This window comes from Symphalangus syndactylus, chromosome 10, assembly GCF_028878055.3.
Source record: "Symphalangus syndactylus isolate Jambi chromosome 10, NHGRI_mSymSyn1-v2.1_pri, whole genome shotgun sequence".
NCBI lineage: Eukaryota > Metazoa > Chordata > Mammalia > Primates > Hylobatidae > Symphalangus > Symphalangus syndactylus.
In genome coordinates, this window is record NC_072432.2 from 17860497 (window position 1) to 17878570 (window position 18074).

Sequence of the window (18074 nt, forward strand, 5' to 3'; positions counted from 1 at the left end):
TGGTATAAGCTTTTCTGTGCCATTATTAATATATGAGACACAGCATACTTTGTGAAAGTTAAAATTGACGCTTTATCCAAGTTTTAAGGTGTCTGGTGAATGCTAATGAGTTTACAAAAATTGTACAGTCTCATTATGAAATCCTGCAGTATAAATAATCACAAGTGGTTTGTGAGTGTTTAATGTAGATGTATCAAAATTCCTGTGTCCTGGAGGAAGTTAAGAATGCCATTTGTGCATATGCGTATGTAGAGGGCGCTTTATAATACTCTTTCTCTTGTTACTTGATTCTATTTGAAACACTGGTCAGGGTTTTCTTTCATTTTTTCTTTTCTTGGTGAATGTGCAGGGTAAAGTAGTGTATTGGAAAGAGAGAGGCCTAGACTTGAAAAACTTTCAGACTCTTAAGCCTAAGCTTGCCCTGAATGAGTATATGACTTTTGAGCATGTCATTATTTCTGTTTCCCAGCGTCGTCTTCTGTAAAACGGAAATAGTCACACTCACCTACCTCTTAAGAGTTGTCTTAGGGTGAGATAGAGATAGAAGCCTGCATTCTTTATGCCTGCTTGTCCTTTTAGGGAATGCTCTGGAATTGGGACAGCATGTGGGCCACCCCTTAGGATAGGTGACTCTTAGAAGGTGAGAGGAGGCAGGGCATGGGGTGTGCAAGAGAATCAGCTACATCATCTTTCAGGTTCCTGCTGCGGTGGGTGAATTCTGTTATTCTGTGCCCATGGAATGGGAGGTGTCATAGAAGTCATAGGCATCAGACGTAGAGTTTGACCTGAGTGAGTCAGTTGCCCTCTTGGGGCTCGCATATTCTTACCTGTGAAATGCAGTAATAATACTGGTAATATTATTATTATAATCAATGAACAGTTCTTGATCATCTTATGTGTGGCCAGGCATGGTGTCAAGTTCTTTATGACATTTCGTCATTCATTCAGCAACTATTTAATGAATGCTGCCATATGCCAGTCACTGTTCCAGGCTCTGGGGATCGGTGGGATCACTGGCTAGGATGGTGGGTGGGACAGACAGACTCCCTGCCTGCATGGAGTTTATATGCTAGTGCATGACAGAAGGTAAATAGATACGTGGACAAGGTGATTCCCGTGGTCAGTGATGTAAAGAAAACTAAGTCAGTTCAGGGGGCTGGAGTCTGGTGGGAGAGCAGGTTGTGTTTTTATTAGGATGAGGCCCCTCCGAGGAGGAGAATTGGAGATCTAAGTGAGGCAAGGGGATGAGCCTCACAGAAACAAGTGCAAATATCAGCCCAGTGGCTGGCAGGAGCTTGCTGTGGAAGGAATGGCCAGAGGGCCTGTGTGAGAGGAGCCAGTGGGCAGGGCAGGAAGAGAGCTGTGCGGCGGGGTCCAAGGAGGCCTGGCAGGCCGTGGTGAGGACGTGGCTGATGAGGAAGCCACAGGAGAGTTCTGAGCAGGGCGTGCAGGAGATGGACCTTGTATTTTGTAAGTGTGTCCCTGTGGCTGTGGAGGGCCGTGGGGACTGCACAGGGCCAGGAATGGAAGCAGGGAGACCAGCTGGGGTGCCGCTGGTGAGATGGATTGGAGTTGATACAAGAGAGAAAGGCATTGCGGGTGACACCTGCTCTTTTGGCCTCAGCCTTTGGGTGAAAGATGGTGCCATTGATTGATATGGGGAGTCTGGTGGAGGATGAGCTTTATGATGTTCACATCAGCCTCTGGACTTAGTGTTGTTTTATTCCCATTTTACAGATGTGGAAACCAAGGGGGAGAGAAGTAAAACGTTTGCCCTAGGACCTGGTCAACAAGGTGAAACCTGTCTCTACTAAAATTACAAAAATTAGCTGGGCGTGGTGGCGCACACCTGTGGTCCCAGCTACTTGGGAGGCTGATGCAGGAGAATCGCTCGAACTCAGGAGGCGGAGGTTGCAGTGAGCTGAGCTCGAACCACTGCACTCCAGCCTGGGTGACAGAGCAAGACTCCCTCTCAAAAAAAAAAAAAAAAAAAGTTTGCCCTAGGAAGAAGCTGAGCCAGGATTAGGATCCAAGTCTGATCTATGCCCAAGCCTTGCGTTTTCAGTCATTTTTGCTGTACTCTGTAAATATCTGCATTTACTCTCATTGCCAGATTGATATGAAAGTACCTGCAGAAACGTTTGGGAGATGCATCTGTTTTGTTTTTAGTATAGCTTTACTGCGGTATAATTTATATTCCATACAGTTCACTCATTATACGTGCACAGTTGTGTAATTTTTAGTAACTCTGTAAGGGGGGGCAGCCTGCCACCCTTACAATGTCCAGTTTTTAGACTTTGCAGTCAGTTCCCCCTCCCTCCCCCAGCCTTAGTTAATCAGTGATCTTTTCTCTGTCTCTAGCATTTTGCCTTTGTACAGGTAGAATCACAGTGTGGCCTCTCTCTCGTGTCTGGTTTTGTTCATGTAGCATAGTGTTTCTGAGGTCCATCCGTTGTTGCCTAGGACATCTACTTTTAAGGAAGCTTCTTGGCATTTGTCATCTATCATAAGAGATACTCTGTGCTGATGAGAAAAACATCCACTGAGATGTGCCTTAAGATGAGAATAAAAATAACGGTGGCCAGCATTTCCTGAGCATTTGTTATATGCCAGGCACAGTTATGGCCATTATTTTCTGTGATTTCTGGAAATCAGTTTTAGAGGCACCAACCAATGCAATTCCATGAGAGGTGCCGTGATCAGTGTTTTTCAAGTGAGGAAGCCGAAGCATAGGGAGGTTAAAAGCTTGCTCAGAGTTTTAAGAGCTGGGATCAGACTTGGGCCTTCTTCTCATGCAGCTGTGTCTTTACTGCTCCTTCACACGCCCTTCACCATGTGTTTCAGGCTAGTGTCTTCGTAGCCTCACAAAGAGACTGGGATTCCAGTTGGAGAATGTATTTGCCAGTTTTTTTTTTTCTTTTTTTTGGCATGGTCTTGCTCCGTCATGCAGGCTGGAGTGTGGTGGCGCCACCATAGCTCACTGCAGCCTTGAACTCCTGGGCTAAAGGGATCTTCCCACCTCAGCCTCCTGAGTAGCTAGGACTGCAGAGCGCTTCACCACTCTAATTTTTAAATTTTATTTTTTTTAGAGTTGAAGTCTTGCTCTGTTGCCCGGTTGGTCTTGAACTCCTGGCCTCAAGCAATCCTCTTGCGTTGGCCTCCCAAAGTACGGGTGTGAGCCACCGTGTCTGGCTGAAAATTGTAGTTTTAAGGGGAATATTTGTACTGAATTTTCATTTTGGCGTTACCATATGGAGATGATAGTGTCTTAAAGTGATCCATTTGTGAAGTAGTTTTCTTAGGCATAGTGTCAGAATGGCACCAAATTAAAAACACATAATTATGTCATCAGGCAGAGCCTGTGTGTTTGAGTTGTTTTAAATGTTGTGTTTACCAGAAATGCCATTTTTGTACAGAGTGCCCCAAGGCTGTTACCCTATTAATGAATGGAATTTAATTAGGCATCATGCATTTTTCAAGATGTTTATCTAATTGTATTATATATTAATACATTTTACTCTCAAGCAATTCTATATCTAAATGGTATTTTTTCCTGCCACATATAGTCTATATTGGAAGATTTCATAGTTTTTTTATTGCAGAGGAGTTCTTTGTGTATCACAAGAATTCTGAAATTTTGGAAAAGATTTTTAAACCTTACACACACAAGTAGCTTGGTAAGAGCTGGTTACATAATTTTAGCCATGATAAGCAATAAATTTTTTTTTTTTTTTGAGACACTCTTGTCGCCCGGCTAGAGTGCAGTGGTGTGATCTCAGCTCACTGCAACCCCCACTTCCCAGGTTCAAGCGATTCTTCTGTCTCAGCCTCCTGAGTAGCTGGGATTACAGGTGCCCGCCACCATGCCTGGCTAATGTTTTTTGTTTGTTAATTTTTATTTTTAGTAGACATGGGGTTTCACCATATTGGCCAGGCTGGTCTCGAATTCCTGGCCTCAAGTGATCCACCCACTTTGGCCTCCCAAAGTGCCACTGCGCCCGGCCAGCAGTAAACTTTTTGGAATAAGAATTAATGTTACACTGGGTTCTACCCCTGGTTTCTGGTAGAACAGTTTTTACTGGTGTCACATCTTCCTAAACTTTCTCAAATGGAATTATGGTGTCGTTTAACTTATTTTTCACGTTTAGTATGTTTTTCACTTTTAAGGATTTTTAATTATAATTTTAGTTTACTAGTTCAAAGTAGCAAGCAAAAAAGCTTTTTATGTTAGAATACCTAGCTTTAAGAATAAAAATTAAGAATTAATAATATGAAATTTTAATTTAAAAAGACTTTGTTCCCATCTTTGTTAATCTCTTTATATGGTTAGGACCCCAGGGAAGTCTGCCATTTTTTAAAAGAAGATTAACCCGCAGAATGGTAGGCCTTTGAAATGAGTGAAAGAGGTCAAGCATTGTTCCATATTTGTTGGGTAGTTCCAGGCAGTGCAGTGGCCAGTTAGAAATCCTCGCAACTTGAGCTAGAAGCCTGGGGGAAAGTAGGATTTGGGGGCAGAGGTAGGTACTGGAATGGTGCAGTGAAGAAGCTGTTATCTTCCATCGCCAAGGGACTCTGTTCAGCTTTAATCTGTGCCCTGGCTGGACGCTGCATGTCAGCTGCCCAGGCTACCAGTGTGCAGGGCGCAGCAGTTAGAAGCAGGCCCCAACCTGTTTCTTTTTCCATTCCAGAATCGCTTCTGACTGGCACATGCCTTGAGGAGAGGAGATATTATCTTGCAAAACTGATCCAAGTAAAACTGAAATTGCAGAGAGTAAAAATTGGGCTGTACATGTAACGCATGCACTTTATGCAAGTTACGCCTCAATTATATATTTTTAAAAAGATATACAAAAAAGAAAGCCAAACCACAAAACCCCTGGGTAGAAATGCAGGAGTAGACACTGTTAAGGATGCAAAATCTAAGCCACCCCCTATGTGTTGTCTCTTTTTCTCCCCTTTCACTTCAGAGGTGCCTTGTTTTGATTCACGTGATAAAATGACTCTGGGCAGTCCTTGATTTTATGCTTTTTTATGTGAATGGCTTTCACATGAAGCCTCAGGGTTGCTACGAACCTGCTGGCAAAAATTTCCAGCAAAGGAACCTGTACATTTCCTCACTAATAGCCCCAGGAACTGCCTCTTCCTTTGCCAAACCTGAATCATCTTACCTGAGGGTTTCTTGGTCCTGAGCTGGGTGTGGCCCAGCCATTCATAGCCTAGTTTCTGTGCTGGGCCCTGACCTTTCAACTCGGGGATGGCTGGGCATGTAGTTTGGGAAATCAGATGACAAGGGATCCGGGAAGCCCAGGGATCTGTTGAACTTCCCACCTCCCCAGCATTGATTTCATCCCTTATTCACTTAAAAATGGCTTTTCTTAAGGACCAGGATTTGAACAAAGTCTCCAATACGTTTGATGGTTATGCCTTTTAATAGCTGTATACATGTAGAACAGTTCTTCTGCCCCCACCCCTTCCCCCCATGCTATTGACTTGTTGAAGGAATCAGGTCACTTGTTCAGTAGAATGTTCCACATTCTGGGTTTGGGTGCTGGTTTTCTTTTAAACTCATCCCGCTAGTCCCTGTATTTCTGTAAACCGGAAGTTATCATGAAAGCTTGATCAGATTCATGTGCAGTGTTTTTGGCAGGATTACTTTGTTGGCATCATCTGGCTTAACGTTGCATCAGCTTAGGAAAAGGTCCGACTGTCTCACGTGTAGTGATTCTAAAACTAAGCGTTGGGGTCCTGTGGTGGTGGCAGCTTGACCCTTTCATTTCCTCATCGATCTTTCTCCCAATGCCGTTAGCATTCATCGATGACTGTTGTTTGAATTAATTATTTCATTAGAGATTGTTGATTCTTCTTTCTTAATGAGATGGCAGTGAGCGTGGGATGAGATTTAAATTGACCAGGGTGTCAGGGAAAACTGACAACCTTGATACAGCTTAGGGGCATCTAAAGAATTAACAGAAAAAAGCAAAGATTGGCTTGGCTCTTGCAGTTACTGTGAGCGCCTCCTGTTATTAAAGCTAATTACTGTTTGCACGGTCTTCTATGAATGTTACCATGTCAGGTTAATTTTGTTATTTAAGTCTTGAGTGGCAGCAATGTTAAATTCTGTGCATACGTGCTAACTCTCTTTTTTACGTAACTTGGGTGCCTGTTCACCTAAGTTAGGAGAGAATGACCTAGGTTTAGGGGGTAGAATTCCCCGTGATGGTTCAGACCATGATAGAGAGTATCTTTTTCAATTGTTATTTTAAATTTTCTGACTTGTAGGGAGACATTCATGCTCAGTCTTTTCTTATAAAAGATCAGTCATTGATGAGTTTAAAATAACTAGAGGAGAATGATACATCTGAAATAGTTTTGTGTTTTCTTCTGCAAACATACAGAAGAAATGGATCTTTTTTTTTTTTTTCTTTTTTTTTGAGATGGAGTTTTGCTCTTGTTGCCCAGGCTGGAGTGCAGTGGAACGATCTCAGCTCACTGCAACCTCCGCCTCCTGGGTTCAGGTGATTCTCCTGCCTCAGCCTCTCAAGTAGCTGGGACTACAGGCGTGTGCTACCACACCCAGCGAATTTTGTATTTTTTTTTTTTTAGTAGAGACAGGGTTTCTCCATGTTGGTCAGGCTGGTCTCGAATTTCTGACCTTGGGTGATCCGCCCACCTCACCTCCCAAAGTGCTGGGATTACAGGCATGAGCCACTGCCCCCAGCTGAGAAATGGATCTCTTAATGGCAACTGTCAACTTCATTATTAAGAGTGTTTGGAGAGGGTAGATGCTTGCATTGGTTCCCTTAGGAAGAAATTGAGAGTTCCTTTGAAAGGAGCATGATCGTAGCGAATGAATTTAATTTATATATGCTCCATCAGCACCAGGCTGCATGGTGACATACTACACCTGCAGTTTGATTTTGGGACAACTTCCCTACTTGAAGGCTACCACAATGGAAATACGTTGATTCTAACTATCATGGGCAAGCCTGTCCTTTCCCACAATGTGTTGTTCGAAACTCGATTGTTAAAAGGATCATTAGAAAGTAGGTTCTAGGATTCCCATAGTCACAGTCTCATTCTGAGGAGTTGTGCTGTTGACCAAACAGTTGATTTCATATAAATCATGGCTGTGACCAGTAAGTCCTAAAAGAAAGATGTGAAAACTAGAAACCTGAAAGAGTTTGAAACCATAAATGATGCTTCTGTTGTCAGGTCTTGAGCTTGGAGAGGCCATAGAAATAAAGAGGTCATCTAATCAAGATTCTTCATTTTTGATGAATAAACCAATGCTTAGATGTGTTAAATCACTTGCCCAAGACCACACAGCTAATGATTTGTAGAGTTGGAACCAAAACTCATCCTGGAATAAGGACCATTAGTACGTAAGTGTTTCTTTTGAACATGTTAAATGCTTTTTACATGCATCATTTTTGGATCCTCACGCCAACCCTGTGATTTAGGACTGTAATTGGTTTTATTTTCGGAGGAGGATGTTGAGGCATAGAGACATTGAATATCTTGCCCAAGATCACCCAGGACTGAGATATATTCACTACAAAGAATGCACTCTTTTTTTTAAGTTTTTAAAATTTTTAAATTTTACTTTATGTTATGGGCTACATGTGCAGTACATGCAGGATTGTTACATAGGTATAAATGTGCCACGGTGATTTGGCGCACCCATCAACCTGTCATCTAGGTTTTAAGCCCCGCATACATTTGGTATTTGTCCTAATGCTTTCCCTCCCCTTGCCCCTCATCCCCCGAGAATGTACTCTTATTCACCCTGTGGTGTACTGCCTTCTGATTCATTCGTTCATTCATTCATTTCTTCCTTTTTATTATTATTACTGTTTAAAATTCATTATTTCGTGTTAAAGGAATGCCTTATTCCTAACAGCCTATAAACATTGCCTTTCAAGGACTTTCCATATACTCTTAAAATCTATATTTTTAAAAACCTGCCAGTTCTAATTATTGCAGATATGGTCAGTGGAAATCACTAGCTATAATAAATGTTATTTTAATAATTGGTAATTGTGCCTGGCTTACTAGTATTTGAAAAAGCTTTCAGATTATAGAAGGTTCAGGACTCTTAAAAATGTCTAGGTAAGTTTGAACTGATAGTTTCTTTCTTTTGATAAATGTCCTATGCCAACCCACAGCTTTAAAAATAATTCCTTTGACCATTCTTTTAAAAAGTCACCACTTATTCTTTTTTTTTCTTTTCTTTTCCTTTTTTTTTTTTTTTTGAGACAGTCTCGGTGTGTCACCTAGGCTGGAGTGCAATGGTGTTATCTTGGCTCACTGCAATCTCCTGGGCTCAAGTGATTCTCCTGCCTCAGCCTCCCAAGTAGCTGAGACCACAGGCATGCACCACCACGCCCTTCTAATTTTTGTATTTTTAGTAAGGACGGGGTTTCACCATGTTGACCAGGCTGGTCTCGAACTCCTGACCTCAAATGATCTGCCTGCTTTGGCCTCCCAAAGTGCTGAGATTACAGGCGTGAGTCACTGCGCCCAGCCTCACCACTTATTTTTTAAATTCTTAGGAACATCATGGAGGAATCGACTTGGGATGGGTTTGGAGCCCTCATTCTCTCTCTTCTTCCTGCTTTTCACTCCCCTTCAGTAACACCCTGGGCAGCCCTGAAGCTGAGATTTCATCAAGATCAGATGTGTTTTTGGGAGACAGCATGTGTGGGGTGATGGGTGGGGAGGAGTGGAGGTGAGAAGTCACCCTGTGGCATGGGAGAGGGTGTTTCGTGTTGATTTTCTGAGTGTCAGCCTCTTGTTTCTCAGGACAGTTGGTCGACTGTCCTTTTCTCTATTTGCGCTGCCCACAAAGAGCCGGATGTGGGTGCCTCCGGGGGTTTATGGGACCCACTTACCTGTGTGAAGCTGGCTCACAGAGAGGGGAGAATGGGCAGACCCTGGTAGTGTCCAGGGAGACTTTCACGTGGGCGTGGTTTGTACTCTGACCCACTGGTGACTTTAAACAAGTTGTCATCAAATACCACAGTTGGCTTTGCAGCTATCTGGTATTTGTGCCTGGAGTAGGTTTGTTTGTTTTGTTTTAAATGCTTCTAAATTACAATTCTTTGTGAGCTTCCTGTTTCATACTTACAGCTGAAATATGTGATGCCTGAATCTACCAGGACTGCTTTTTTCCCCCTTTCTGCATTTGTGCTGGAAACAGAACAGCTTGCACGCACAGCCTGGAGCATGTTGCCTGCATGTGCTTCTTGGGGGACCATAGCACATGGCTGACTAATTTCAAAAACCGCCTATTTATATCCTCTTCAGAATCACTGTCAGACATTAGGCACTCTCTCTACTAATGTCACGTCGATTAATATGGATTTTAAAATGGAGGTAAATTACCTTTTACTCATGGGTGAGTCATTAGATTGTCTTCTTTAAATATACATCCCACCATTTCTCTCAAGTGTGTCACACTGGTAATTGGCCCATGCTGGAGTTTTCAGCAATTATCATAGGACTGAATGCAGGACCAGGCCGTGGAGAACACCTAACCCTCTGATTTTATAGATGAAACGACGCCTAGGGTTGCTGAATTACTCAGAGCTCAAAGCTCCTTGGTGCAAATCTAGGACTAGAGCTTTCTCCTCCCGTAGCTTCGAATTGAGCACAGTGTCCTTTACTGTCACCCACCTTGCCTCACCCTACCTACCCCACATGCTGGCACTTGCCACCACAAAAGAATAAAAACAAGGACAGGAAACAAAACTTCCTAGTTACTAGGGTTATGGTGACGATTTTATAGCAGAAAAGAAAATACTGTTTAAAATATGTAATCCTAAAGAAACTGTCTTTTTTTGGATGTTTGTGTAAGACAAATTCTTATTCATACTAATGGAAAGTCTTAAAAACATTAAACATGAAAAATAGTTGTTCATACCATGAACATAAGCCTAGGCATTTATTTAAATGCATGAGAACTATCTTTGTCGAGTGTGTCTGTTGTCCACATTTTGACTTCTAGGGCTAAGCAACTTCCTGTGATTGGATAAATATAGGAGTTCTTTCTAAATAAATATATGAGAATATAAGTATTTACATGAGAATAAATACATGAGTACCTGCATTGTGTCTTACACTGCCATTATCCTCAGGCTCTTTTCCGATGTATGTTACCATTTATTGGTTCTGACACTGGCACATTAGAAGGACAATGAACTTTATGCTAGATAGACCTAGGCGGCATGTTGTAAGTGCTTTTATCTTGGTGAGTTCAAGTTTTCTCATCTCTTCAGTGTGACTATTACCAGACAGGAAAAGCACCTGGCACAGTGCCTGTACACAGGTGTGAACAAAGGTTAGTGTCTGCTCCCCCAAGTTGGTGTTGTGATGTGATGTCATACGTGATTGTTTACACTCTCACCTGATGAGCGAGACTATTCACTTCTCATAGGACTCAGTGAGAGAGAGTTTGTCCCAGGATTGGGGTGAATGTTTCACCTATATCATCCTCTTGGGCCTTCTCCACCTGAAATGTAGCGTAGTTTGATAAGCAGTGGTAGAATACAGAGACAGGTTAGGAACCTGGTGGGGGTAGAGGGTCCAAACTGGAGCTCTGGGGTCTAATTGGAGAGTGGAGGAGCGACCCTGGGCTCAAAGGTATGGCTGTTTTCATCTGTTTGGGCTGCTGTAACAAATACCACAGACGGGGTGGCTTACACAGCATTTATTTCTCACAGTTGTGGAGGTTGGGAACTCCAAGATCAAAGATGCTGGCAGATTTGGTGTCTGGTGAGGGCTCCCTTCCTGTTTTGCAGAAGGCCACCTTTTTGCTGTATCCCCACATGGTGGAGAGGGAGATCATCTGCCTGGTTTCTCTTTTTCTAAGGGCACTAATCCCATTCATGAGGACTCCACTTTTATGACTTAATTACTTCCCCAAAGCCCCACTTCCAAATATCATCACACTGGGATTAGGGCTTAAATAATATGAATTTGTGGTGGAGGAGGAAAAAATATTCAGTCCATAGCCGTGGCCAAGGTGAGCAGAGGCTTCAAGTCTATGGGCAGGCAGGATTCTCACCTCGTATTTTTTTTTTCTTTTATTTTTAAATCTACCACAGAGACGTTCTTTGCTACAGGTAGGATTCTTAAAAGCAAAGAAGTGTTCTGAAGAGAAGGCGGGTTTTCAGTGGCCTGGGATAGAGGAGGATAAGGAGGATGTGACTTGTAGAAGTGAGAGTGAGGCTATAGGTCAGGAATTGAACTAGCACATGAGGAATTCGGGTCAGGAGGTCACCAGTAACCAGGAGTTGACAGTGATGCGGACTCAGTGCTCTTGCCCAGGTATTTTGTTGCTTGCTGGGTTCCTGTTTATGCAGGAGCTGATTGCTGGCTGGGGGCACCCCTGCATGCCCAAGCAAGAGGGATCCAGGGTCAGCAGTCAGTGGCAGGAGAACCCCCGAGGGTGCCTTGTGTGCAGGGAGAGTGCATCTCCTGTTTGGTTTGGGACGAGCCTGGTCCAGGTGTAATTAGTAACAGAGGCTTCCTCCACACTCAGCGATGACTGCTGTGGTCAACAATTTATGTGGTCGCCCTACTCATGAGTACTTGGTTGCAGAGAAGTATTTGTTATGTGTATGTGTGAAGATCCTGACCAAAGATTTGACCAACACAAGGTTCTGTGGTGAGTCCATGGTTTACCTGTCTCATGGCTGGAGCTTGGCTGCCTCTCTTCGTGTACTTGTTATTTGAATTCCAGAGAACGTTCTGCGCCACACTTTTCAGAGCTCTTTTCTCCCAGTGTGTGTTTTAGATGGCCGTCTGTTTTGTCATTGATCAGCTAATTCTCTGAACCTCAGGGCAGCCGCACACGCAGCATCTGTAATTGCACCTCTATAATTGGCTGGAGTGCTCGAGAGACTGTATTTGCTTTTCCTGGCACCCCCCAGGGTACGTGGCTTCACCTAAAGGCTTGGTGGCAGGGACTGGTGACAGAGGGAAGAGGAAGAGAGGAAGGAGAGGATGCTTGATCTTCTACTCATCGGCCTGATTGACAGGGGCTGGGAAAGTCTGATTCTTAGTTGACTGCTGGGAAGATGGGGCTTGCCAGAATGGAGGTGGCTGAGGTGGGGTCCAGGTGTTACTAGTGGAGGGTGTCCAGGTTCTTGGCATTTTGAGCAAAGAATTGGACAAAACGCACAGACAAAGCAAGGATAGAATGAAGCAACAAAAGCAGAGATTTATTGAAAACAAAAGTACACTCTACAGGGTGGGAGCAGGCTGGGCATAGGGGCTCAAGAGCCCAGTTACAGAATTTTCTGGGGTTTAAATACCCTCTGGAGGTGTCCCTTTGGTTACTTGGTGTACACCTTGTGTAAGTGAACTAATGGCTCACTGTCGGTCTGATAGGTTATTTGAATCAGCAGGAGGGGACCAATCAGAGGCTGAAGCGAAGTTACAAAGTTACACCCTATGCCAACATCTGATTGGTTGCGGGAAGCAACCAATTACAGGCTGAAGTGAAGTTACAAAGTTATACTCCTATGCAAATGAAGACTTGGCCTGTGACCAGCCTGATTGATTGGGAGAGGGGACCAAGCAGAGGTCCTTTCAGTTTTTCACCTGCCATGCAGAAAAGGTGGGGGTTGCAAGGGGAGTGGCCTCGGGTCCTTTTGTTACGTAGGTGTGGAAAGTTGGGGTTTTCCTTTTGATTTAGTTCTAGGAAGTCAGTGTAAATCGGCCTTAGGTTCCCTGCCTCCAGCCCCTATTCTCCTGCCTCACAGGGTCTGTATCATGGAGCTGTTTATAATTGTAGGGAGAGCCCTGCACGTGTGTTCCTGGTTTTCTTTTGGCATGGTTTCTCCATCCCTTTTGGGAGGAGTTGATGCACTTCCTTGAATTTCTGCACCAACTCTTTTATTTGGATCACAGCATCTTACAGGCTGTTGTCATGTTTTGAGACTTTTTTGTTTATGGTGAAATGGAGTGAAAGACTCTGAGTGCCGAGGGCCATGGGATGCGAAAGCATAATTCTCATCAGCAGCTGGACCTGGGAAGTCCTTTTCCACCTTTGGGTTTTCCCCTGGTCACTTGGTTAGACACTGAGTTTTTCCATATCTGGTTGGAAGCTCTGAGGACAGGGACCCTGGTGTCCTCATCTTTGTGTCTCTTTAGGGTCTATCGGGATTAAGTGCTTCTTCATGAGTCATTGCTGCTACTCAGCTGAGACACCAACGAGCTACCCAGATCAGACCCGGAGTGTTGCTGCTTATTTAGATGGCAGCCTCAGGGCTGGGCATCAGGAGGGCCTGTCTTGCTTGGTCCTTCTGTCAGTCTTTGTTTCGGACCCAGTATGTCTCAGCATCTGGATCTGCTGAAGTAGCTAGGAACTCCTGCTGAAAGGCAGCGTTTATTTCTGTGTTGGTGTCATTTTAGTCCCACACTTCCTGAACTCAAAACCCTCTTTCGTAAGACTTGCCATGAAACCCTCCCATGAACAATGGTGACCACAAGTCCCTTTTGGGGAGAGTGTCGTTTGTACTTTGTATTCTGTCCCAGGCCCTGGATCCTGAGGGGTGGGCTTTGGTCTAGGAGAGTGCCCAACAGTGTTCGCCTATAGAAGATTCTTCTGGTGAATGGACGAACTTGTGGCCTTATGCGGTGGTTTCTTTTCCTTTTTCCCTGTAGCTTCCTTCCACTGTCAACTTTTCCCCCTCCTTCATGGCAGCAGATGTTGGCAAGGACGTGCCCAGATTAGTTAGGCCCAGCCTCTTCTTCTTCCTCTGTTCCCACCCACCTTATCTTTAGGACTGGGGTGGGGTGATGTGTCTGGCCACAACTTCCGTGACCCCTTTTTAAAAAAATTAAAAATGGAGAGCCACGTCACAGGCTTGTGACTTCCACAGGTGAAAGAATACTCAGCTCTAGAAGGGCGGAGGTGAGTGGGTGGTGACTTCCCGCTAAGGTGAGCTTGGGTCCTGTTTTCAGAGTTCTGTGGTCTGTGCTGTGGTCCTGCGCTTCATGTCATCTGTCACTAAAGAGCAGCAGCAGCTACTTTCCCTGCAGTATCTTAATCTCCAACTCTACCCTGCCAGGGCCCTGACTCTCAAATAAGACACAGGCTGTCCTATTAGCCAAGCAGAAGGGATATGTCCTCTTCTCTCTCCCTGGGTAACTTCTGCCAGATGAAGAATTTTTCTCCTTCTGGTTTCTTTAGGTGGAGAAATAGTAATAATATGATTTGTCAGGCTCTGGAATGAGACTGCCGGGCCCACCTTCGAGGTCTGCCGTTTACCAGCTTTGTGATCTTAGGCAAGGGAGTCACCTGCCTGAGTTTTGACTTTCTATTTTTTTTTTTTTTTTGAGACAGAGTCTCGCTTTCGCCCAGGCTGGAGTGCAGTGGCGTGATCTCCTCTCACTGCAGCCTCCACCCCGCTGGGTTCAAGCAATTCTCCTCCCTTAGCCTCCCAAGTAGCTGGGATTATAGGCGCATGCCACTACGCCCAGCTAATTTTTATATTTTTAGTAGAGATGGGGTTTTAACATGTTGGCCAGGCTGATCTCAAACTCCTGACCTCAGGTGGTTCACCTGCCTTGGCCTCCCAAAGTGCTGGGATTATAGGCATAAGCCACCATGCCCGGCGAGTTTCGTCTTTCTTATCAATAAAATAATAGTGCCTCCTTCATAGAGTTACACAATAATAAAGTTGGTGTATGAGTAGTGTGCCTCCATGGAATAAGTACTCAGTACAACGTTAAAACATGTGGGTAGGCCGGGCGTGATGGCTCACGCCTGTAATCCCAGCTCTTTGGGAGGCCGAGGGGGGCGGATCACAAGGTCATGACATCAAGACCATCCTGGTTAACACGGTGAAACCCTGTCTCTACTAAAAATACAAAAAATTAGCCGGGTGTGGTGGCGGGCGCCTGTTAGTCCCAGCTACTCGGGAGGCTGAGGCAGGAGAGTTGCTTGAACCCAGGAGGCGGAGGTTGTAGTGACCCGAGATTGTGCCACTGCACTCCAGCCTGGGCAACAGAGTGAGACTCCGTCTCAAAAAAAAAAAAAAAAAAAAAGAAAAAACAAAAATATGTGGGTATGTGGTTGCAATAACTTACACTTCGATGCTCTGGTATTGTTTTTAGAAGGACCATTATCTCCTAGAGGTGTGGTCACAGTTCATTATCTAATCAGGATTAGAGTGAATTGTTTGAAAACTAAGTGTGTATTTATGGGGATAGGAAAGCAGGATATTTGAAATTGAAGTATCTTAGCAACCTTGGATCCCTTTGGTAACCCATGGCAAACAGGCTGCTGCTGATATTCTCTATGGTTGAAGACAGGGTTTTATTCTTATGTGCCATAACTGGGAGTGTTTAGTCACAAAGAATGTGTCAACAATATGCCAAAGTTGAAACTGTCAACTTGGGCAAGCATCCTATACAATTTTAAACAATACCAAATTCTGTATAGCATGTCTCCTTATGATAAATGGGCATTGATTTTATTCATATTTATTTTATTTTTTTGAGACATGGTCTTGCTCTGTTGCCCAGGCTGGAGTACAGTGATGTGACCACAGCTCACTGCAGCCCCAGACTCCTGGACTCAAGTGATCCTCCCACCCCAGCCTCCCGAGTAGCTGGGACCGTGGGTGTGCACCACCATGCTCACCTGAGTTTTACTACGTTTTTGTAGAAACGGGGTCTTGCTATGGTGCCCAGGCTGTTCTCCAACCCTTGACCTCAAACAGTCATCCTGGCTTGACCTCCCAAAGAGTTGGGAGTACAAGTGTGAGCCATGGTGCCTGGCTGGGCATTGATTTTAAAACTGCTCCTGGTGTGGACACCTGCCGGTGATGGCAGCCAGAATTAGATGTCTGCTGGGAACATCCTGATGGCTGGATGAGGCTGTGGCAGGGATGGCTCTGAACGAACGTCTTTCAGGCCAGTTAATTTTTCCACTGCATTTGGTGGCCTGGAACTCTGAGACTTGAATCAACTGCTTCTTGAGTTGTGGAATGTATCTGAGGCTGAGCTTGACCCGGGTTCCAGCAGCTTCCCTCCTGGCACCCTGCCGCAGCCACATTGGCCTCTGCTGTTTTCCCTGAGCAGTGACTCACGTGCTTGCCCAGGGCCTCTGTGTTTTTCCAGATCCCTCTCAGGAAAGCTTGCACCAAATGTGCTGCAGAGGCCTCTGGGCCACCCTTTATAAATGTGGCATCTGACCCGTGATGCTCTCTTACTCAGCTCTTGACATTTTTCTTCCGAGCACTGCACCAGACCAATTGCAGATATGTGCGTGCTCATTTGCAAATTGCCTGTCCTCCTCCTCCCCTGGCCCGGCCGCTGGAACCTACATTTCATAGACTTTGGGTTTTGTACTTGCTGTTTCCAGCAGCAGAGACTTGCTTTAGTTCTTGCTCTGATTTGCTGTAACTTCAGGTGTATTCAGCCAGGTGAGATTGCTTATTGAACTTACCAAAGCAACAGAGTAAGAGTTCTGGAGGTTTTAATCAGTGTGCTCTCAGTAAGCCAACAGAAGGAAGTGATCTCTCGGAAGAACGTTCTGCAGAATACATTACGTTGCATCTTGGTATGAAGTTAGGATCCTGGGAGGCCAAGTGTGAGGATCCTGCTAGCATTTTCTTTCAGTGAATTAAAATCATTTAAAGACCAGTGAATTAAAGGGTAGACATAATCCTATGCCTTTGGCCTTTAACAGTTTTTTTTTTTTTTTTTAAATCACAGCCATGTGTTCAGTGTGCTTTTATTTGGCATGAATGAATAAAGGCTTTTGTCCATGCTGTAGTGCATTGTTCCTTGTGTAACATTCCATGTGGAAAACTTCTTTTAGACAATCATGCCATGATATTTTTTTCTTTTCCCTGAAAGATGGATACTTATTTTTTTTCCTAAGAATGTATAGTATGTACCTTTTTATTTTTGGTCCTGGCCCCCAGGAAACTCAAAACCACACTTAATACAGAGATCTGGAAATTATATTAGCCCTTGTGTATAACACTTGCTGTTTCTTTTGTAGGGCGGCCTTGACTTTCTTTCTTTTTTTTTGGGACGGAGTCTCGCCCTGTCGCCCAGGCTGGAGTGCAGTGGCATGATCTTGGCTCACTGCAAGCTCCACCTCCTGGGTTCACGCCATTCTCCTGTCTCAGCCTCCCAAGTAGCTGGGACTACAGGCACCCGCCACCATGCGCAGCTATTTTTTTTTTTGATTTTTAGTAGAGATGGGGTTTCACCGTATTAGCCAGGATGGTCTTGATCTCCTGACCTCATGGTCCACCCACCTGGGCCTCCCAAAGTGCTGGGATTACAGGCTTGAGCCACCGCACCCGGCCTGGCTTTCTAATGTTATTTTATTTACCTAGTTGAATGTATGGCTTTTTTTTTTGAAATGAAGTCTTGCTGTAACTCTCATGCTGGAGTGCAATGGCGTCATCTCAGCTCACTGCAACCTCTGCTTCCTGGGTTCAAGCAATTCTTCTGCCTCAGCCTCCCAAGTAGCTGGGACTACAGGTACCTGCCATCATGCTTGGCTACATTTTGTATTTTTAGTAGAGACGGGGTTTCACCGTATTGGCCAGGCTGGTCTCGAACTCCTGACCTCAAGTGATCTGTCCTCAGCCTCCCAAATGCTGGGATTACAGGCATGAGACATGTATGACTTTTAACACACTCCAAATCTTCTTTGGAAGGAACTAGTGAATGACAGAACAGTTTTATCCTCCTCTTATCTCCTAATATGGGGTATTGAGTAACCAACTTGGTTTTGAAATTCTGTTGCCCTTGTGTGCTTTTACTTGGGTAATGCAACTAACAGAAATTTCTGGATTTGCTTAAGTAGAATTTCCATTTCTTTGCTTGATAAAGCCTAGGGTTGCAATTTTAGGGCAGTTGCCAGCCGGGTAGAGAGGTAGGAACGGTTTTGAGATGACCCTTTGACTGGTTTCCTCTGTTTATTCTAATTGTGAGATTTTGGTTACTTTGCAATAGAGACTTTAGATATGTACTGCTTTACAGCAACCAGGTAACTGGCTTCTGAAGATTGAAATGCGGCTTCTTCATTGCTGTTTTCA

General features: G+C 44.4%; 1 protein-coding gene across 7 annotated transcripts in view; it reads left to right on the forward strand.

The window, feature by feature from the left end:
- FAM107B (family with sequence similarity 107 member B) overlaps nucleotides 1-18074 on the forward strand; it is a 255320-nt gene that overhangs the window by 176802 nt on the left and 60444 nt on the right. Inside the window, exon 2 of one of the 7 annotated variants that reach the window (XM_063610089.1) lies at nucleotides 7213-7378. The exons of 4 other annotated variants lie outside the window; for them this stretch is intronic. In XM_063610089.1, coding sequence (XP_063466159.1) covers nucleotides 7330-7378 — 49 coding nt within the window. In that variant the 5' untranslated portion in view covers nucleotides 7213-7329. Of the gene's footprint in view, nucleotides 1-1742; nucleotides 1795-7212; nucleotides 7383-18074 lie in introns of those variants that run through there. 2 more of the 7 variants (XM_063610090.1, XM_063610091.1) reach the window with 2 other exon arrangements.